At 39.1% G+C, this 22,716-nt stretch overlaps 2 protein-coding genes across 2 annotated transcripts; one reads left to right on the plus strand and one right to left on the minus strand.

Moving 5' to 3' along the window:
- Nucleotides 1–782: 782 nt before the first annotated feature.
- Nucleotides 783–3,552, minus strand: LOC120108568. The gene is made up of 3 exons (XM_039122206.1): nucleotides 3,116–3,552; nucleotides 1,626–1,919; nucleotides 783–1,205 (listed from the first exon to the last, which is right to left on the minus strand). The coding sequence occupies exons 1-3, from the start codon at nucleotides 3,386–3,388 to the stop codon at nucleotides 945–947; spliced, it is 828 nt and encodes a 275-aa protein (XP_038978134.1). The 5' UTR covers nucleotides 3,389–3,552; the 3' UTR covers nucleotides 783–944.
- Nucleotides 3,553–6,146: 2,594 nt separating this feature from the next.
- Nucleotides 6,147–21,840, plus strand: LOC103703880 (transcription factor E2FB-like). The gene is made up of 13 exons (XM_026803334.2): nucleotides 6,147–6,426; nucleotides 9,332–9,527; nucleotides 9,744–9,797; nucleotides 9,908–9,993; nucleotides 10,122–10,210; nucleotides 10,287–10,341; nucleotides 20,299–20,351; nucleotides 20,426–20,476; nucleotides 20,570–20,618; nucleotides 20,702–20,767; nucleotides 20,841–20,917; nucleotides 21,011–21,239; nucleotides 21,319–21,840. The coding sequence occupies exons 1-13, from the start codon at nucleotides 6,226–6,228 to the stop codon at nucleotides 21,373–21,375; spliced, it is 1,263 nt and encodes a 420-aa protein (XP_026659135.2). The 5' UTR covers nucleotides 6,147–6,225; the 3' UTR covers nucleotides 21,376–21,840.
- The last annotated feature ends 876 nt before the right edge of the window (nucleotides 21,841–22,716 follow it).

Consider the following 22,716-nt stretch of genomic DNA (forward strand, 5'->3'; position numbering starts at 1 on the left):
AGGTTGTACAGCTTCTTAGGAGCATTTATGTCACAGAGAGAAAAATCTTATTCCCCCCCCCCCCCCCCCCACAACAAGACCTATAAAAACAAATCAAATCTCAGATGGTGCATTCCATCAAATTAAAGAAATGATTTTAAAAAATAATTGCAAATGAAGCTAATTGGAAAACAAACCTGGACAACCTTTTCCAGAATTCCAAACAAACTTTGCCTGTGAGGAACTGTGCATTGGGTTAATATTGATAAGGTTGGAGCAACCATATAAATACCTAGCCCCCATTATCCTGAACAATTTTTCGACCCATGAGTCCCTTGTATATGACACAGAAGGGCCAACCAAGCTACAACATTGATCACAGCAAATGTCTATTTGATGTCTCTCAGCACTTCTGTGGTTTCATTTTCACTAAAGCGATAGACAAGAGAACAGCTTATCTTTATATTCTCATCTATCATATCCATACTCCATATATAAAAAATTTGATATAAAAAGCAAAAGCTTTCGTTTCTGTAGCAACTCCCATTTAAGACACATCTTAAAACGAACCAAGATCTTCAAAATAGCAAAAAAAAAAAAAAAACTGTTTTCTTAAGGGACTGTTTTGATGCATGCATGCTGTCTCCATGGATATCCGACTAATGTGCAACCGGGGGATGCCTGGATTGCACAATTTCCCCAAAAAGAGAAAAAGAAAGGATGTTGGAATCCTTTTAAAAGGTGATTTCTACTGTTCCTATTTTCTTTGGATGATGCAATCCCTGCATCTGCAGTTGCACAACTTTTTTTTTTCCTCCCTGCTTCTACGCCCCTGCTCAACTTTAGTCTATACATGCAAGTGTGTCCAAATAAGCCAACCAACTTATTTGAAATGCAAAATAAACACATCTTTGGAACAATTTCAGTTGCGAAAGCATGGAAAAATATATCAAAAGCAAATTTAATTATAAAATATTTAAAAGCATGGTGTTGATATTAGAATCAACCTTTTCCAATTCAAAATTGTTGGACAATAGTCTCTTGATGCCACTCCCATCAAAGGTGTTTTCACTGTGGGCAACGATGACAGGGTGTCCTTGGAGGTGCTGGATGATGCTGTTCAAAAGCTTCTTAAATTCTTCTAAGAAGATCTCTTGAGAAGCAGGCTGTTCAAGCCGGCCGGTAGAAAGTGATTGTAATGCAGGCTCCACAATGTTGCTCATGACCTAAAATGCATAAAAAATATGGCTTGTTATAGAAATACAAAGCCATAGAAACATGTCACCAGCTTCTAAGTTTGATGGATCTGTGTTCCCATGGTACGCCATACTGCATACCGTACAAATTTGGTAATGGTACATGGTACAGGAGACGTACCGATACTCAGTATACCGAAACTATCTCTTATACCGGGCATACCAGTATAGTGACATGATGGCACTGATATAGAACTCAGTACCAAGACAACGTACCATGCATGTTCCACTATGAAGATATGGGATCATATGCTGCAAATAAGCAGACTAGATGTGCTTAATAGTCCTCGCAACATTGAGGAAAAGTGTAAACGTAGTAACTCCTCATCATATCATAGGCAAGATATGAGTGCAAGTGCATATAGAGATATATTAAGTGCTCTCAATTACCCAAGAGTCAGAAGCTGGTGGCATGCCATGCTCAACCGTGAGTTGTTGAAGACCCACTGTCAAGAGCTTGTGGAGAGACTCATTTGCCGACTCCACCGAGAATATGGCAATTGCCTCTGGTTCAAATCTTGGGCTCTCAACAAACTCTTTCAGATCTTCTCCATCAATCCTCAAGATCACGATTGGATCCCTTTTAAGCCCAGCTGCCATGCCCAACAAAATATCAGAAAGCACCTCCTTGAACTCGGACTTGCTCGCTACTTCTCGCTTTCCATGTGTGAATTCATTCAAAACCTTCAGAATAGTACAGAGCCATCATCGCTTACGTAGATTAATGCACAAAGATTATAAGTTAAATAAATTCTACCCTTACTCATTCTCCATTTTGGAAGCTAAATTTGCAAATTGCAGAGAATGTAGAAACAGAGCTATAAGAATCATATTACAAGATGCCAGTCTATGGCGATCACCATCTCAAATCAAAATACAGACTGAATCCAGGCTGTTTAATGGTGAACAAAAGAGAGCATTACTTGATCATCTCATCCATATGGTAAAGAAAGTCTTGCATCGATCCAGGCTAAGCATGGAGTATATCCTACAATAGGTCTGGTAGTGGCTAAAATAAGCTGATGGGTATTCCATTCAGTGGATGGATGTAGATTAAACATACTCTTTAGATATATGCACTTGGAGATGATCTGCTTGTTTAGGTGCTAGGTACTTAGTTTCATTTCTGAAGTGCAAATCAAAATTGATCCACAGCATTCTTTTGCTAAGGTGATTTTTAAGGCTCACAGTTCATTTGTGCTTTCACTATGACCCGCACAATGTGAGACATTGGACCAAACCAAAAGGAAACAACTTGCCACAATGATTCTGTTCTTTTTCCAAGGGCAAATTATATCCTGCACCATATGCATCAACATAATCATGCACCATATTATCCCATTTTTATGGGTCATCATGAGCCTTCAGATATAAAATGTTCTGATTGGTGCGGTGCATGGCCATATGGTGCATGCGGTCCAAGATATAATAATTTTTCTTTTTTAGGACAGGTAGAGCATGAGTTGCATCACTGCCATGTAACCCTGAGAAGACATGTTGCTGGTGCAAAATATAATAATTTTTTTATTATTATTTGAGATGCCGTTACATTCCAAATGGTTTGAAATTTCGCGCAGGCACCTTCCAGAACAACCCAGCCGTGTGGTCAGGAATTGTTGGCAGTTGGAAATCTAAGTAGAGGATTTGTCGTTAATCGCCGTAACCCCAAATATCCAAAAGCGTCCTAATTTCAACAGGGCCCACTCCATACGCACATGACGCAAACTCCAGGTGTCGGCTTGGTGGCCCTATTAAGACTAAACTGTACAGTAGCCTAATCAGCTGATTCGCTCCAATATCCGGATGGAGATGGGACGAAGAAGAGGAGGCGAATATTCCGAGGAGATGGTGGTGGTGGTGGTGGTGGTGGAGAGGGGTACCTCAGAGTAGATGTGGTCGGAGTCCGGCGAGGTGCCCGGGGCCGAGAGGCCGAGGGCGGCGCCGATGTTGACAACGGCAGGCTGGAGCTCCTCGAGGGAGAGCTTGCCGTCATCGTTGACATCCAGCTCCTGAAACTTGTGCTCCACGAAGCTGGTGAATGCCTCCTTGTTCTCCACCAGCTCCCTTATCTTCGTCCCGTCCAGCACCACCTTCTTCTCTTCCCCTCCCCTCCTCCTCTCCTCGCTCTTCCTCCTCCGCAACCAACTCGCCATTTCCCCACTCCCTCCCCAACTCTATTTATTAAAGGTGGCAGAGATTGATAAAAAGGAAAAGGGAAAACAAGGAAGGGTGCAGGGAGTGTGAGTCCTGTGATCTCCTTCCTTGGCCCTTCCCCTGCCCTTAATTATATCTCCTCTCCCTCTCCCTCTCCCTCTCTAGTTTTTCTTGGCTTTGTGCTTTGGGGTGATTAGCGTGAAGAGGGGGACTCTGGGTTTGTGGAGGGAAATGAGCGGAGGGAAAACACGCAACGGACATCGGCCAGCCCCTGGGTTTGGGACACGTGGGGATGGGCGGCTTTAGCTTGGCTCTTTTTTTTTGTTAAATAGGATAAATTAAACTAATTGATTGTAAATAAACGCGTGGAAGCCAACAAACAGAATATTCAGCAAAGAAAGATTTATCATAAAATCATACCATCCAATCAACTATACTATTAATTTTTCTATTATATATATATATAATAATAGCATACATAATAAAATATAGTGTGCGTATCAAACATCGATAATTTTTTTAAAAAGAATAAAATCAAATATCAGCAGATGATGAATCCATCTAATAAATTTTATATAATTTCTCTACGAGCAAATATGGAGCATTGTAAGCATTTGAACCGAATAAAAAAAGGGCAGAGTCTTACTAGCATTTCTAATAATAAAGACTGCTCCCCTCCCCCAAGAAAAAAAAATCTGTGTTATTTTTAAATTTTTTTTTGCATGAATATCCTTCTAAATATTAAATTTTACAAAAATATCTTTCCAAATTGATATTTGCATGTATACCATCGTAAAACACTTATTTTGCTATTTTATTTTTTTATCTTTATTTTTGCATATGTACTTACACCATCTAATGCTGTTAAAAAATTAACGGTTTCAAATAAAAATGATGAAAATTTTGTTAATGAGTAGATGTGCAAAAAAAATATTTATGAGACAATCACGGTGAGAGACCAAAAGTAATTTCATAATTTTATATTATTTTTAATTAAAATAGATATAGTTTTTATTAACGGCATTAGAAGAATCGTTATATTAAAAAAATTTGTGCAAAAACAATATTTTATAATAATAAAAAATAAATATAAATTTTTAAAAATATTTATATAAATTTAAATTTTTAGAAAGATATTTATTAAAAAAAATCTGTGGAAGTAAATTGTCTCATCCTCAAAAGGGGTGGGAGAACATAATTGCCAAATCGTCCCTTGTCGGCTGTCGCCATTCCCAACCATCCCTATCGGTGTGTGGGGAAAAAGATTATTATTTGCCTACCAGCGCGTGACCGCAGTGCAGCGCTTGGTGGATAAGAGCTGGCCGCAATGCTAATGGGATGGACGACATAGTTTTTTTTTTTTTTTTTTTTTTTTTTTTGCTGAAAGCGGGTATTTCATACGGACATAGTTTGAGCCCATAACTCACTCATAAGGACTTTTCTAGTCTTCTCTCTTCCATGGAAACTTCTTCTTTGTCACAACTAAAGTGGTAGCCCAATGGGAGCATGGTCTTACTTCCAACCAAGTAGTTTCGAGTTCGAAACGCACGGGCGTCGATTAAATTGTGGAGACCGGATGCTCTATGTTTGAACACGGAGTCTGGAAGAGCGTATCACTTTGCTGGTAGCCTCGGTGGTGCCAGATGTGACGTACTCACATGTGGTATTCGTGCCGAAGCCCAGAGAGGTAATCGAGGTGGGGCCCAGTGGGAACTACTACGCAGGGGTGGGCTTGTCCCTTCGTCCCCCCTCCCCTTTTTTTCAGCAAAAAAAAAAAAAAAAACTTCTCCTCTGTCCTGTAAATATATGTAACAGCTGTAGTTTGATGCAATTTGGATGATTGGTGCCCCAATCAAATGAACAATTATCAAACTTCTAATAAAAAACTTCTGGATTATACACTCCGTTGTATTAAAAATAACATTTCGTGTCAAAGTAAGCAGCTGATGAAGGTTGTTGGCTGTGAGAATTGTCTACGTCACATTGGGGACATGGAAACATACATACATCTATTTGGGGAGGTTTTGCAGGAATGTAAAAATCAAATATACATGAAATTGCTGGCAATGCAAGACATTGTTCTAGTTATACAACATGTCGTGCGGTAGTCAAAATGGCAAGGTTTAGGATCTATTAAGACGACTTTTTTTTTTTTTTTTTCCGATCGACTGGCTCTGAAGCTATTTATGAATATTTTTGAATATAAACCTCTTCTCTGATTGCGCCAACATTCTAACTTTATGAGCCGGCCCTTCCCCCCTCCAACCCCCCACCCACACAACCCACCCCCCCCCCCCCCCCCCCCCACCCCAAAAAAAAAGGTGTGCACGTGTCACGAGACTATTGGATTCTTATACCATGAATTCAATACAACCAATCCCTCCCTCCCACTGTTCCACATGGCCTAGATCTTTGTGCGTGCTGTATTTGTGTTCCCTGGTATTACTGGTTGCGTGCGCTCGTTTCGTTGCACTCTTGAGTTGCCTCCAAAACCAAAGAAGGATCGACGTTCCTTCGCGCGAATCTACCGTTGGACCGCGCAATAGCCACTTCGAGATCAGTGCATATGGACGATGGAAGAGTTCGAATGCTTTGAGAACTGTGCGGGGCTCGATCGAACGGTCGATGTCGCAAAAGATACAACCCGAATCGCTGCCAAACAGAAGGCAACGTGCATCCGTCTTCCGCCGCCAAGTCAAAAAATATAAAAATAAAACCCAAATCCCGCCCCCGGTCTAATTTCCCCCCTCCCCTCCGGTCCCTTTTGTTTTTTCCCTCTCTCCCCCTTCAAAACCCTACCCCCCGCCCCTTCCTCCCTTCCCTCTTCTCGCTCGCCATGTCCGAGGTCGAGGGCTCCAGCCTCCCGCCGACCGAGCTCCGGCTTCCGTCGCCCCACCAGCACGCACAACAGATCCTCCGCCCCGCCTCCCACCGCCACTTCCCCTTCTCCCCCGCCCTCGCCCTCGATCCGCACCTCCTCCCCCGCCGATCGCCCGGACCCACCGACAAGGACCGCATCGCCGCCCCCGACGCCTCCGTGAGTGCTGCCATTCTCGCTCTCCACTTTCTTGCTTTGCTGTTGTCGTCTTCTTGGGTTTCTGTCTTTCGTCTATTCTCTTCCGATCTTTCATGATCATCTGGACCTTTCTCCCTTTCACTTATTCCCTTGTTCTGTTTCGATCACCTCTTGATTCACGGCCATATGGTTTTTGATTTTCTTTTGTTTTTTTTCTTCTTGGAATGATGTTCTTGGAATTGTTTGCTTGATGATGACGATGATGATCTATTGTTGTTTTGATTCCACGAGGTTTTATAGTTTATGGAATCGGGGTATTTTTTCCTCTAGGTTTTGTGATCTGAGATTATATATCATCCTGTGGAGAGATAGGGAAACATGATGCCTTTGACGAGTCTTGTGGCGCAACACTAAAGGTCAAGAAAAAAGAAAAGAAAAGAAAGAAAAAGGCCTTCTGAACAAATTCTTATGCGGTATATGTGTGTATTGTTCTGGGTGACGGAGGGGATTTTTGATATATCCTATGGTTTTCAAGTTGGCACTATCTTATGTTCCAGCAGCACAATGCATCAGAATGTTGATTTCATGCTTTGAATATGTTTATGAAGTAGAGCATCCTAGGGCTGTTTTGGGCAATAGAGGAGTTTTCACCACTGTATTGACAAAGTTATTGTGCTAGACCCTTAGACAAATGTCATATCGTGCAAGGAGAAGTCGTAGGCCATAAGAGTATAGCTGCTAACACTGTGTAGATTGTAGACAGAGGTGATGGGTGGTGGACTTTGCTGAATGTGTGTGGTCTCCCAGGAGGTTGTTTTACAACTTTAATCCACAATTAACTGTAGACTGAATTTATTGAGCCTCTTTTTCCAGCAATTTTCTTCCTTAAATGTGATTTACCATCAGAGTCCATTGGGAATTTGCCAAGCAAAAGTTTTCAATTGAATTCTGATTCTCATGTCTATGGAAGATGTGCTAGAATATTAGATGCAGTGACTATTTGCAGAGGTGAACGTGTTTATTGTTCAACAAAAGGCTAACTAACAACGACATACAAGAATGATGTGATTGACTGACACAATATGATTGAATTTTTCAGATTTCACATTTGTAAATTATTGACAATGAATTCTTAGTTTTGATTATTTTTCCATGTGACCTGTAGATTTGCAGCTGCATATGTGCAGACTTAATAAATTGGTTGCTAAGTGACCTGATTTTGTGATGGTTACATGCCATTTGTTTGCTTGATGCCTGTTGCTGTAGTCAATAATCATGCATTGCATCAGTTTGATCTTCACATCTTTGATTGCACTTAAGTATGTGCACTAAAAGATAATTGAAGAGATTTTACACATTTGGTGGAGATTGTAGTCTACTTGCTAAATATCAAAACTGCAAAAGTTCAGTGCAATATGTTTATATAGACTATCACAATATATTGTCTGCTCAACAGAAATACTGAGATGCTCACCATTTTCCACTCGCACAGAATTTTTGGAATAACTATAAAAAGACATTTGATGGATTCTCTTGCATATAATTCATGTCAATGTCTGCAATAACGTTGCATACATGTGTTTATTTCTTCTCTTTGATGTTTAACTTAGTGCTTACGAAGTAACACTTCAAGACTGCCTTTATTAATACTGAAAGATTGGCACACATATTGGTAGGTTGCATCAGTTTATGCAAAAAGAATTTGTGTGACATGCAAAATGTGACAAAAGTGGCATGTGTGGAAGAACTTAAAGACTGAACTCAAAATTAGGAATGCGAATAGCTCTGCATGTTATTTGGTCCTTGGTTTCTGTATCGTAAATGGGTGCATCATTAAGTATTTTGATTCTTTATATCTAATGGCTATCCGAATTATGCTTTGTTTGTAAAATAACCTTGGATGCCTATATATGTTATAGTATGGCTATCTATTGTCATTGGGTGACTCAGTGAGTTGCTTATGGGTGCCTAGGTTAGGATTGTGGACATTTCAAGTGATTTGCGTAATATGTCATGTTTTGAGTTTTATACATATGGATATAAAAATTTGTGTAATATGTTATATTTTGAATTTTACGTGTTGGAAACTTTGGGAGACCTCAAAATTGGCATCTGTGCCAAGTGTCTCAGTAACACAATGATGAAAGCGACAAAAATGCAAGACTTTTTCTAGAAGGGTCCATTACTTCGGGCTTTTATTGTTCAACACTTGAAATAGTTGAGCAGTTAAAAGTAACAAGTCAAAATATGATGACTTCTAATAAGATCCTGAATAAATCATGACAAGAGCCAGCACTATTGGCTAACATAAGCAGGAGACTCCATTTCTAGGATTTCTAGTAGTGTTGTCCATTCATGTCACTCTTTCACTGTCCGGAAATATGGGGACTCTGGAAACCCTAAAATTTGAAGTATCAAGCAGCATTAATGTTTTGATATCAGAGATTGACAACCTCTTAAAAGAATTTTTAAGGTAAAATCAACTTATGTTATCTTATCTATCATGACATTTTGTTTTCTGATTCATATTGCTATTGGTCATAATTTGGGTGGAAGAATTCTAAGTGCTGTGCTCTCCTTTTGATATAGATATGTTTGGAAGCCCACCCCTTGACAGTTCTGGCCATGCAGGTGCTCTGGCTATTTAGCTTTAATTTGTTTCTAAGCCATTTTTGCTTGTCCTTTTTTGAGACTCACTGCTCTTTGAGTCAACATTCCTGCTTACCTCGTATAATGAATAAAAATTTATTAGTAGTAATCTTACAGTGACAACTACAGAGAGATGCACAAGTATGCAAGAGTACACTTCTTGATTTGTTTTTCCCATGATCTCTGAAAGTAATATTAACTTCTGTGTCCTTTTATGCCTTTTATTTTGGATCCAGCATCAATTATTTGTTATGGATATGCATTTCATTTTTTTCAGGTAAAAAAACAAACAAATGGAACAGAAATAAAGAAAGTTGAGAGTGGTGAAGGGCCTATTGGACAAAGGCAGACGGAGGAAACCGGATCTCATATACTTCCAACTGAGTCAGGAACAGGTGTCAAGTGTCCACGAAAACCACAGCATTCAAAACATAAAAAAGCAGTACAGCAGCAGTTGCCTGGACTAGCTGAGGGTGATTCCTGTGGAACCTATGGTTGTTGCACTTCATGCTTCCATATGCCATATTGGTTCCACATATGATGTGGACAGTGTTCATAGCTTATTTGGTTGACAATGGCATTTAGTTCGGTTTTGCTTACCTGTTAGGATTAAAGAGAATTAAAAGGGGCATTTTTGTGTTCTTACAAAATAACATATGATAATAATTGGCAATGCTACATTTGTGCAGGAAACGTTTCAAATATCTTAAATCCTAGCAGCTGCCGCTACGACAGTTCTCTAGGTGAATGTTGCATTGAGATAGTTCTGAGGATGATTGGATCAGAATCTTCTCTTATTATGTTCTTGTGAAGCACTCTTGGATGTTTTTTAAGGGTTAATATGACTTGATAGGTTTGTTGACAAAGAAATTCGTCAAACTGCTTCAGCAAGCTGATGATGGGACTCTTGATTTGAACAGAGCAGCAGAAATTTTGGATGTATGACTCTTGTGATGCTTCAGATGTATCGTCTTCCATTTTTCTAAGTTTCTCAATTATTGACTTCCTTGTGCCAAGAATGAGCTGTTTGTAAGTTCTCTGGATATTCTTTTCAATTGCTCTGGCAGGTCCAAAAGAGGAGGATTTATGATATAACAAATGTTCTTGAAGGAGTAGGATTGATTGAAAAAAACTTGAAGAATAGGATAAGTTGCAAGTATTCACTAGAATCCTTACTTTTTTCCTCCCTTCATTAATTAAAGTGATTTACTAACAAAAACATCTGTGAAAAGGGGAATTGATATGTCAAGGCCCAAGGAGATGGATGATCAAGTTGCTGCATTGAAGGTACCCATTTAATGTCAAATACTGTTAAAGGAACCACTCCCTCTTCTCCTGCCCCCATTTCTCAGTTTGATAGTTTTTTTTGAGTTTGCTTTTAGTTTGAAATAACTTGCATTGATGAAGCAAACTTCTAACATATTTTATCAGCAGCTTTTACATGCTTTCTGGGAGCTAGATAAGAGAATACACTGTTATCTTAGTGCATCTTGATATTGGAGAGACTTCCTCCTAGCTGTATTTTTAATTTGTTTTGCTCTAGCCTATGTTAGAAGATATTTCTGATCATCTTAGTGGTTTCCCCAATGAGCATATAGTGAGTTGCACTTTTAGTTTCCCCTATGTAGTCTATACTTGTCATTATAGTACCTCTGAAATGGTGCTTTATTTGGCATGTGTATTTGTTTGTTTTATTTTTTTTCTGGGATGTTAATATCTTTAGGATGATCGAGTTAATCTTTCGTGCTCAAATTGAGATTTGCCAAATGCCACCTACCCCTTTAGCCTCAGCATCTTGGGCCTCTCCCTCTTCAAGTATTGGTACCTTCTTCCCATTAAAATATTTACCTCGCTAAATATTTACCTTCTTCCAATAAACGCATGATGGCTCTGTAATTTGTTCTCATAAGAAACATGCTCAGCATTCAAGATAACCATGTTTGGAAATGTAACTATGGGTTACCTTGATTTTCAACATTTGACGAATTTAGAGTCGAGACACATTGTTTTGTAATATGTTCAATATGTGCTTGGGCTTTCAAAGGAAAAAAAAAGGAAAAGGAAAATCTCAAATGTCAATGATTGGTGTGAACTAAAGAGAGCAGTTAACTTATTCGGGAGCAATATTAAGTTTAGATATTTTATGTCTGATGGTGGTGAGGTTTGACAACTTTAGGGGCTAGGCTTTTCTTTAGTGGTACTTAATGGAGCTGGTACTAGATTATAACCCTGTAATCCTATACAGCCCCATATTGATGAGTTGATGAGTTTCACAGCGTGATGAATAGGGATATTCATCCCAAAGCTAAAAGCTCTCACTAACTTTTCCTCTTCTTGCGTGTAGACTTCCACTTAAATAACTGTGGAGGACAGATGTTAGGGGTGGAGCTGTATCAAATAGAGTGGAATTTATTAACATGCCATAAAAAGGATTTAAGAAGTGGAAGTGTTCAGGTATGTGCTAGTGCATAACATGTATGTCACCAAATTGTATAACTATAAGGTGCAAAATACAAAATTATTGAAGGGGCTAGTTGAAACAAATAAGTCGGAGATGGTTTCAATTATGAAATATCTAGAGTTCAATAAATCTAAGAAAGGATAAAACCATAAAAAAAAACACATACAAAGGAGGAAATGAAATTTGCAGTGGAGTTATGCAGTGAAGACCCTTTTTTTTGTGGTTCCATGGAAATGATTGGATTTTAGGGACAATCCCATGTTTTCTAGCATTGACTTTTATAAAGTTTCAGATATATCATTGAAAAGCATACTGGATCATGATGTGGTCTGTAAAATTAGAATGGGAACTTATATACAATGCTATGGTAGACCGTCATGTTTTGTAGTTGATGAGTGCACTGAGTACAATAAAGGAATTGCACATACAAAGTTAGTACATGGAAGGCTGATTATTGTCATGTAAATTTCATGTTTATAATAGAAGTTAAGAGTAGTGGAAGGTTGGATGCATGGCACTTGTTCAACATGTTATCAGTTTTGCTAGAATACTCACCATTTGAGATCTTTAAAAGCCCATGAGGATATTAACTCCCTTATTTATAGATATAGGATGATTACAGAAGCTATGTAGCAATGAGTGATTAATCATATAACATTGTTCATCATGACTTCAAGTTACTAGTATTGGATGATAACATAGTATTTTGCCATTCTTATTCTTTAGGACTCTTGATATGCCAATAAATTAAAGGGACATTGATATTTTAATGTGTAAGGCTGTTATTGTAGGGTAGGAAGGTAGGGTGTGTGTTGTAAGACATTGTAAATTGGAGATGGTGATTCGGATGACTTTATGTTGTAGGCTGCAAGGATGTGGGTTGTAATGGCAACGATGTGCAGTGTCTAGCTGAATGAAAATTAATCTCTCCTCTAGAGAAAAGTAATGCTTATTGTTGGAAAAGTTGTTCCTTAGGGCTAAAGTATGATGGGATATGCTTCTTGAGAATATCGGATGTGGGGGTTTTATTTTAGGACTTTTAACATAAAGATCAGAGTAAATGGTGGAAATTTGAGATTATGGATGTGCTGAAACATTTGGCAAATATAGCCACTTCAATAGATTCTAATAGTGCATCTTTTTTATATTTAAACTTGATTATGTAAAAAAAATTGAACATGCATCAAAAGATGAATTTTAAAGTAGCTCTCTTGTATTTTGTTGATTTTCGCAAGTCCAAGAGGAAAACACTAGTCATCGATCCGGTTAAGTTAGTTGATGACATACCAATTGGGTAAGATGACAGTGAGACGTGAGCCATCAAATACGGGTTTGCCTAGAGCGTCTCGCGATTTCAGCAACAATGATCATGATAGTTCCATGTGTATGGAGATTAAGGTGAACAGTCTAGAGGTGGTGGTGGTTATTTTCAATGGCTCATTCCATTAACCAGCGAGGCGGAGTTCATGCATGCCATGTAGAATCAGGACCACCATACCTGAACAAAATTAAGATTTTATAGAGAGATGCTGTCCTATATAAGAAGAGCATTCAAGGGTGGTGTACATAAGTTCAGGTTTATGGGTATAGATACTTTGAGAAATTGGAGAGTCAATTGAGAGAAACTATGTGCAGAGGTAGGAGGATTATATGCATACCTGAAACATTAGAGATCAAACTGATGGCAAAAGTTAGACGGAAAGTGAAAGGAAATGAGAAAAGATTCTAGAATACGTGAGAGATGTTACATCAAATGGAGGAACTAGAGATTGGTGATACATCTGCAAGTGCATCAGATAGCTATAGTATGCAGTAGATCTCATCTTCTGCTGGAGGTGAATCTTCTGCTGCATCAAATAGAGTAGGTAGCATCCTTTATCCATATACGATCTTTATGCATTCTTCTACTTATTTTATTTGGAGGATCTGACTCTGTATATTGCTGCTTCTATGGATATGGGTATAGCTAGAGGTTAGAACATGATGCTACCTCCTCCTACCCTGAGCAGGGATGGTCGGTCTCTTATGACTACCACAAGCAACCATAGAATCCGGAGCCATAGCAGGGGACTATCGGATATCATATGACCAGCAAAGATGGGGACAATATCCAAGCTGGTATGATATCCGAGGTCCAGAATACAAACAATATCTGGATATCTACGACAGCCATGGATATTTTACTTAGGATTAGATTTATAAAGTGAGTTATTACACATTTTCCTTTATACAATATCATAGACTATTTGTCATTTTTTAATTATTAATATTGCTAGTTTATCGATCCATGTTGACCTAATAAGTGTTGATACTAATATCAACACTCTAGTATCACATATCCATCGAAAATTGAACTAAAGCATTAAAAATTCACCAAAAATAGCATAACAAGCTTTCGAAACAAAAAAGAGAAAAAATAGGACTTTTGGCATCAAGAAACCGGCGATAGTGGGGGAGAGGTTGAAGGAACGAGCAGAGAGAGGGAGAGGGAGCAGGAGAGAGGGAGAGGTCGCATTGTCGGAAAAAGCCCTCTCTTCCCTGCATTGTCGGAACAGGGCAACAGGGGCTTCATCCCTTTTTATAATTTTTATGATTTTTTTTAGTGAAGTCAACTGTCTCTCTCTCTCACTTTTCCACTCTTTCCTTCTCTCTGTCCCCCTTCCTCCGCCTCTCTCTTCACTGTCCTCTCCCGCTCTCTCCTTCCCTTCCTCCCTCTCCCTCTCCCTCTCTCCTTCTCCCTGCCCCCTCCCTTGCTAGTTTCTCTATCGAGTTCAGGTTGGAACGACGTGATATGGTACCATACCTTACAATTAGTGTACTGGCATAGGTGTTGGTTCCGGTACTACGGACCTTATAAAAAAAATATGGTCTTATAAGACTAGTAAAAAATTGAACATACTGCATGTAAGATGTGTAATAATTAAGATATATGAAGCCTAAGATACATAAGCAAGTAGCACCATAATTAGACTAGTAGGATGAAATGAACAAGTTTTGTCATGTCAAGTTTTCTCTGTCATCCATAAATCATTTTGAAATTGATTAAATAAGACTTTATGAAATAAAATTTTTTCCAAACAAATAGACCACATGTACTAACTTTGTCTTTGGCATTCATATACATTTGTTGAAGTATTGTTTCCATTTTGGATCCTTCTTTTTATTTTGCAATCACTTCACAACATGCATCAAAAGTATATTTTATGCTAGAACGAAATGCTATATAAATGTTCTAATAAGGTGATAATTCAAGATATACATAATAACACAAATAAAGCTCGTATAAACAAATAAACATGAACTAATGAGGTGTATGAAATAATGATAGTTGGATTTCTCCTCATTAAGGATAGAAAGATGGGCTTCAAACTTAATTTGATGAGAACATTGACTTTGAGTCAGGAATGCATATGGTCCTAGGATTGAATATTCAGAATAGAGCTGATCAAAACCCGGGCTGGGCTCTACAGCAGAAATTAGGTCCGATGGCTATGCCCAGGCTCGGCCCGGCCCGACTGTTGGGCTTAAATTTTTGTCCAGGCCCAACCCGACTTTATAAATCTGGTTCTAGGCCCGTCTAGTCCGGCTCGACCCGATAGGCCCGACCCAACAGGTCCGATTTTTTCTTTGTTTGGAATCTGGAAATGGGCCAGAATGGCCCGACCAGGCCCGGTCCGATTTTTTTGGTCGGGCCGCCTTTCTTGCCCAGGCCCGACCCATGGGCCTTTTTTTCATGCCCAAGCCCGAAAAATTTCGGGCCGGGCTGGGCGGGCCAGAAGGCCCGTGATCACCTCTAATTCAGAACTAGGTTTTACACTTTGGCTGAAATAAGCTCAAATGATTAAGGAACTCCAATTACGTTGTGTTGGTTAGTGACACAGCCATACAACCATTGTATTGTACCCAAGTATGGCTAGTGCGGCACATTCTAGCACTTAACCATTTCTTGGATTAGGTTGGCAACTTGGCATAGTGTATGTAGAAATGTCGAGCATTTACGAAAGGCACAAGGATTTAACTTGGTCTAACTCCGCTAATTAACACTATGCTCATATTTTTTATACTCATTATAGATAAATTTATGCTAAATTATTTAGAAAGATGTGCCATAAGCTATAGATAATTTGATTAATGGGGGGAAAGATTAAAAGATAAATTGGATATTTTGAAAACACTTTATTGGGTAAGAGGCTTAAAAATCAGCAAAATATGAATATGTTATAGGAAATGAAGTTTTTGAAAAGTAAAGATGTAAGGACCAAGCCAAGATTGTTAGACGAGAGAGACAATAAATGCAAATTAGAGAATGCTAACAAGCATGGTCGGCGAAACCGTCCCGAACTGCTCGGTTTGGGGCGTCTCAAGCTGTACTGGTGGTGGACTGGGACGGTTCTGACGACGAAACTGAGATGCAGTCGTCGGAGGGGGAGAGGAAGAATGAGAGAGAGAAAAAGCGAGACCTGTCTCTCTTTCTTCCTCTCCCTCTCCCTCTCGCTCCCTCCCCTGCTTTATCTCTCTTTTTCTCTTTTTTCTTCTCCTTCTCCCCCTCCTCCGCCTCTATTGTGTCGGTACTAGGTCGGCATGGCATGGCACTGGGCTGTACCGACACGTACTGCCGGGCAACCGGTACGGGGCCCGGTACCGGCACAACAGATATTGCTAACAAGGCTTGCATATTTGTATGACTTCAAGTGTTGGGCAATAAGGAGGGTCCAGAAAAAAATGTTAAGGGTTTGTTTAGATATTCCTATAGGACCAGGCTGAAAATCTTGGAGGAATTGGGCATGTTGGCTTATCCAGCTTGCATTTTCTAAGAGCCTGTCCAAACCCAACCCATATCCTAGCCTTTGGGCTGCCAGAAAAAAAAACCTATGGAGCTCTTTTTTTTCTTCCTATATGATTTGGGCTGGCTGGGTGGTATTTGGTTGATACAGAATCATGCTTAAATGGATGGCCTACTTCACGAATTTCTATAGGATTTTCAGCTCAATCTCGTAAAATTATCCAAAGATGCCCTAAATGTAGTAGAAATAGGATAGAAGTTGTGATAAAGGATATGGTAAACATTGAAATAAAATTAGATGCAGCTCTAAATAGGAGTGCTTGGTACATAAGGAGTCACAATGCTTTGATTCTGAATAGTTGGGACAAGGCTTGATGGTTATGGTATCTCAATTATTTTGATGCCGGATAATATTAAGTTATCAACTAAAATCATACATTATACATCATATATATGTGCGTGTACAAATCTTCAATTGAAAATCTACTATCATTGTAATTTGCTTTCTAGTCTAAATAGTTTATAATTTATATGTTTTCTTATGACTTTGAGAATCTAGGGAGTATTTTAAGGATATGACAAAATGCAGATTCTTGTATCTTTTTATAAATTTGATGCCCAGCTGTAGAAGGTTCAAGATGATACATCAATTAGAAAAAGAGGATAAAGAAGCGACATAAGTTTGAATTTTGCAAAATCAATCATTTACCTAAGTTTAGGTATTTTTCCTTCATGCAGAATTCTTTCATTTAAATAAAACAACTATAATAGATAAAGTACTTTTCTGAATCGATAACTACTCAAACTATCTTTTATTATGAGATAGGGGATGATACTGTTTCACATTGTATTGCTTGTGAACTTGATGTCAAGCTGTCCAACCTATGATAGTGTGTTCCAGCATGTGCAGGCACAACCTACAAGTGTCAATGATGTATCATAGGAATAGTGATGCTCCATCTTTTGATCTAAAGGGCTATATCTCACTTGATATAACTCTTCTGATGTCTGTAACAATAGATTTAACTGTAATGCAATGTATGATTGGACTCTGCTTGACTTAATAAGTTTGCTTTTTTTTACAAATATGATCTTTGTTCCTCCTATGTATATTCTATGAAAGCTTCTTGGACATTCTTTCTTTTAAGAATTTAGAAATTAGTAGTTATTAAAAAATGATGTACTTTATGTCAAAAAAAAAGAAAAAAAGGTGCTGTGCTTATGGATTTAGCTTGCATCACTACTTTGTTGTGTGAAAAGCCCATGGTTTGTGTCCTTTCCTTTATGGACTGGGCCTAGGTTTGATTCATAGGAGGGGTTGATTAAGATCCTAAAGCTTAATTTGGGCCAACCACCCTTGGCTAACCAAAATCAATTGACTAGGTTGCCTGAATTGGAATTCTCAAGCTAGGCTTGGGTCCAATTTTAGCTTAACTCCATACCTTCCTCTTAAAGGAGGGCATGGGTTTGGCGGTTAGGTCAAGAGCTTGAGTGGCATGGAATATAGGGGGCCAAATGAGCAATATGATAGGGATGTGCATGGGCCATGTGGGTTTTCATAGCTAGATATTAGAGTCTCTCCTACAAGAAATGAGTTGGAAGTAGGTTCAGTTGTAGGAGATTGTTGCAAGCGATAAGTGGGGAGCTGACAGGCCAAGGCGGTGGATGGGAAAGCCAACCTAGGGCCCTAGTGAGAGAAGAAAATTTTCAGTAACAAATCAGAAAAGCATTTATCTTCAAAGTACTTTGTCACAGAGGGAGGATGAAAATCATTTGTACAGTTGAAGATAATAAGCCAGTCTTTTGAAACTTTTGCATGCGTTTCTTGCATAGAATGCCAAGAGTTCCTCTGCTGCATTCTTGGAACTGCCTTGCATTTTTCCCATGATGACATAAAAAGGCCTCATGGCAACAAAGTAACATTCTAAACAATGTTGAATTTGATAGATCAATCCTTTCTATATAAATCAAGCTTCATGCTGGGCTTGGTTCAAGCTGGGGATGCAAATAGGCTAGATCAGGAATGGGTCAAGGTCAACACGACGAAACATTGTTGGAAAGCTACCTTCAACCAAATTTGACTTCTCTTAGCCCCAATCTAGCAAATATTATCCAAGCCCACCTTGACCATGTAATCGTTCAACCTAGTTCAACTTGATCTGTGGCCCTTTGCCATCAGATATTAGGTAGTAACACCTCGAACAATCAAGCTGTTCCCTCTCATTACAAAGAGGTGGGGGGAGAGGGTAAGAGGAAAGTGAAAGGAGGAAGAAACTTTTTGGTAATTTGAAGCCCATGGCCACCCATCTCTTTGCTCACAGCTTGTTGCATGCCCAAGGCATTGGTGGCATGATTAAACAAGAAGGTGAGAAGAAATGCCATAACAAATTACGAGACAAGATGGGTTAGGTCGCCATGGGGTTCATTCAGCATTGATCTTTGACATGAGGATACTTTAAGCGCGTAACTCAAGCCAAGCCTACCTAACCCTATGTATAAGGATGCACTTTGGGCTCTGCTAACCCATGACCTTTTTAAGCCTGTACTATTTATGGGCTGGGATAAATTATCATTCAGTTGGACTATTTTGGGCTTGAAAATTCTGGTTTGACTTGAACAGCTAAGCTTGAGCTAGGAGTTTAGCCTAGCCCAAGCTGGCCTGAGGGTAAAATATGATACATGCTTATGTGCAAGAATCAATGTGTCTGATAGACAGATGATAGCACAAGAAGAGAAATACTGGCTGCACTTTAATTCCCCATATGTATGCATTGGGTTTATCTATGCGATATCTTAGTTTTGTTAAATACAATTGAGAAAAAAGGAAACTTAGTTCTAATTGGTCATGCTATGTTTGAATTCTTTCTTGGTTAAGTTTGGGCCAGACCAAGCCAGTATATCAATCGAGCTAGCTCAATCTCAACTCAGAGTTGTCCACAGGGCTTGAGCTGAGATTTGTTGGATCAGTTGTGGGTTGAACAGAGTTTGGGCTAAGCCTTCAATGTTGGCTGAGTCCCAGCAGATATTTGGCGCAGTCCAACCCACTCAATGTGTAGTCCTACCAGTGTGCCATGGACCTTGCTTATGCTCAATAATCCTTCCAAGTTAGCCAGCAACTTGATTAGCCAACCAATTCTTTTACATCCATAGTTCTGGATTGCACTTATTTGGCCCAAGATTAAATTAATCCTAGTAAGCCTGGACCTAAAATACCTGAATTTTCTTTTTTAAACCATATACAAAGAAGATATGACGAATGGTATCTCAACACTTCAGTTTTTTGGAAATCTGGAGTGGGCACCTTTGGACACTAGTCGCTAGGTCACATTGTTTTTGAATGACATGCCATGACATTCCATGGTGCTCTGAAAATTGTCCTTGTGTCAGCTATAAGTTGTGGCACTTGGAACAATTGTTCTTGCAGTGTCCCCTATCAAAAAGCACCTTATTACAATTGATGGCACTTAACTTCTGAACTGTTTTGCTGCCAAATAATGATTATTAAGTGCCCAGACTCTTTTACTGAAGTGCTACACATTTTTTTCCCATTGATGTTATTATCACATGCATGTTAAAATAAAAGGTTTATTGACTACTCAATTAACTCCAGTTGTCATTATATGTTGACTCGTATATTGGTTCTTTATATTTTATATTACTACATTTTGGAATTTATGGAGTAGAAGTTGCCCTACCAACTGGACCCTTTACTCAGCCTAACATGGGCCCGTTAGTAGCAATATGGCTCAGAGAAAATCTTGTTTTTTTTTCCATGCATTTCTCCAACCAGTGCAAATCTCTATTGATAAATAAATAAATATGGTTAATTGTGAACTTATAATGCTATCCTGAAAAGATCTTATTACAGTTTTCAATTTTGGTTGTCAAGTGTGTGCTGATAGCAGAAACGAGATGAAATGTTAGTTTTTACTTGTTTCATATTTAGCCGATAATAACTAATCATGTACAGTCATTAATTTTCATCCCAACGTTTTCACAGGCTGAAGTTGAAACTCTGTATACAGAAGATTGCAGCCTGGATGGAATGATCAGGTGGGTTCTCAGGAAAACACATTGAATGAAACTGTTTTCTTTCTATGTGTTAATGAAAGTCTGTTGCTTTGCAGAGAGATGCAAGATAATCTCAGAATTCTGACTGAAGAGGAGAACAGCCAAAAGTAAACTGAAATTGTTAACGTTTCTTGGCTTTACAATTTATTTGGTGGTTTGTTATTCATTAACTGAAGTCTAATGGTCATTAATCTGTTTAGATGGCTCTATCTCACCAATGATGATATTAATAACCTTCCTTGCTTTGAGGTTTGGCTTTCTGGGCCCTTGAGTTTCTTGCCATTTGATCTTATCTTGTAGCTAGATGTTCTAACTTTTGTCTGTCATGACAGGATTCTACTCTAATTGCAATAAAAGCACCTCGAGGAACTAGTATTGAAGTTCCAGATCCTGATGAGGTGGGCAAGACATAGTCGATAAGATGATACTTCATGGGTTAGGTAGGTTTTGATGACATTATTTTTTGAACAGGGTCTTGATTTTCCACAAAGACGATACCAATTACTTTTCAGAAGCTCAATGGGTCCTGTTGATATGTACTTGATCAGGTACTTTCCGGGGGCAGTACCAAAATTGCTGTCCGTTGGACTTTCTTTTTAGAAAATTTTGAATTATAATATAGGCTCTCATCTTGTTATCAGCAATCATGGAGAGATATACGAGGCTTCAAATCAAAACCAACAGCCAGCTGCAATGGATTTGTATGTCGAGAGTAGCTGCAAGAATGATACGTCTTTTCAGCCAGCAGACAAGCATACAGGTGGAACATCTGAGCGAGGACACGACCAAGCTACTCTTTCTAACAATTTGGGTTCAACCGCTGCACAAGAATGCATGGGTGGCATTGTGAAGATTGTCCCATCAGATGATGTAAGCATATATACATAGACCACAAACTAGGATCAGATATGCTAATAGATTGCTGATTATGATATGCTTGTCATTGCAGATGGACACTGATTACTGGTTTGTATCAGATCCTGGAGTCACTGTTTCAGACACATGAACTGAATATATCCTTGAACTAGAGCCCGATTACCCTTCTTGATGTTCTTTCCTATGGATGCACAGAGGGCATTTGATATGAATTACCACTTTAGCTTGACCGCTTTGGAGAATGACCACAAACCATTTCACTTTACTGTCACTAAATGCAGAATAACATCAAAGAAAGGAAGACCTCTGGATCACCATTTCATTGTAAATGAGGCTATACTACAGCCTTGGAGCTCCAAGATCAGTGACTGTAGGCTTGACTGATTTCCTGTGCATGCCTGCCAGGGGATACTCCTGGGATGTACAGATCATAATAGGCTGCACAATCAAGGGCACAGAGCTCAGAGGGGGTGGGGGGGCAAAAAAAGATTTGTGAAATTGTAAATGCTAATGATGGTCCTTCCTATTAATTCTACAATGATCAAATAAAAGGCTTATAAATATTTTCAGTTGTCAGTGTGGCGGTGATTTTCAATTTAGATACACACTCAGATTTTTCCATTAATTGCAGCTCAGAGATCAAATGAGCAACAGAAATGGATTGACTTTCTGAACTCCAAGTAATGGGGTGCTGATGATGGCTTGCGAGCAAGGTAGGCTACTCGTGCTATCCTGATGTCTTTTTTTTTTTTTTGTTGGCTCGAATCAGGGATCCTCCCCAGTTTGGGGTTGAACTGGAGTGGTCCAGTCCTCCAACCACAGCTTTCGTGATTACATGGGCCTCATAGGACCATGCATTATGTATGCTGCCCTTGTACCACGTTAGGCCTATGCAATCACTGCTGTCACTTGATCTGCGGATGGCAGTAATTGTAAACTTGGGGTCCGGTTCAAACCCGAACTAGAGAGGATCAATGATGAGGCCTCTTTTGCAATGGGGCACTTCCTAAACATGCAGGTGTTCTTTTTTTTCAAGTGTTTTGAGGCCTTTTTTGCAATGCAATTTTATTTATAAATGAAAATGTCGGTTTGGAATGAATGGTACCAAGTGTTTGTCATTTACATTCCTACTAGAAGGGAAAAATTTGTCAATACGTCGTACACAATCACCGACGGAATGTCCAATACAAATCTTGTGTGTGTGGTTATCACGCCCCCACATTTGATCAGTGTACATTTTCCCAGTTAGGCATTGCGAAGTCCTAAAATTCAATTGTGCTTCTTCGACTTTAAATGTTGTTACGGTGTTGATTTACCAGCAAAACTGGGAAAAAACAAGATCTATATTCTCCTAGGCCACAACATTCTGCATACAGGAGTCGAATTTATTATACCTCACCATCAATCGGAACCAGAAGAACTGGTAACATGAGCTCTTGGGAAGAAACAAGCTGAAAATGAAGCATCAGCT

Source organism: Phoenix dactylifera, unplaced genomic scaffold, assembly GCF_009389715.1.
Source record: "Phoenix dactylifera cultivar Barhee BC4 unplaced genomic scaffold, palm_55x_up_171113_PBpolish2nd_filt_p 001398F, whole genome shotgun sequence".
Lineage (NCBI taxonomy): Eukaryota > Viridiplantae > Streptophyta > Magnoliopsida > Arecales > Arecaceae > Phoenix > Phoenix dactylifera.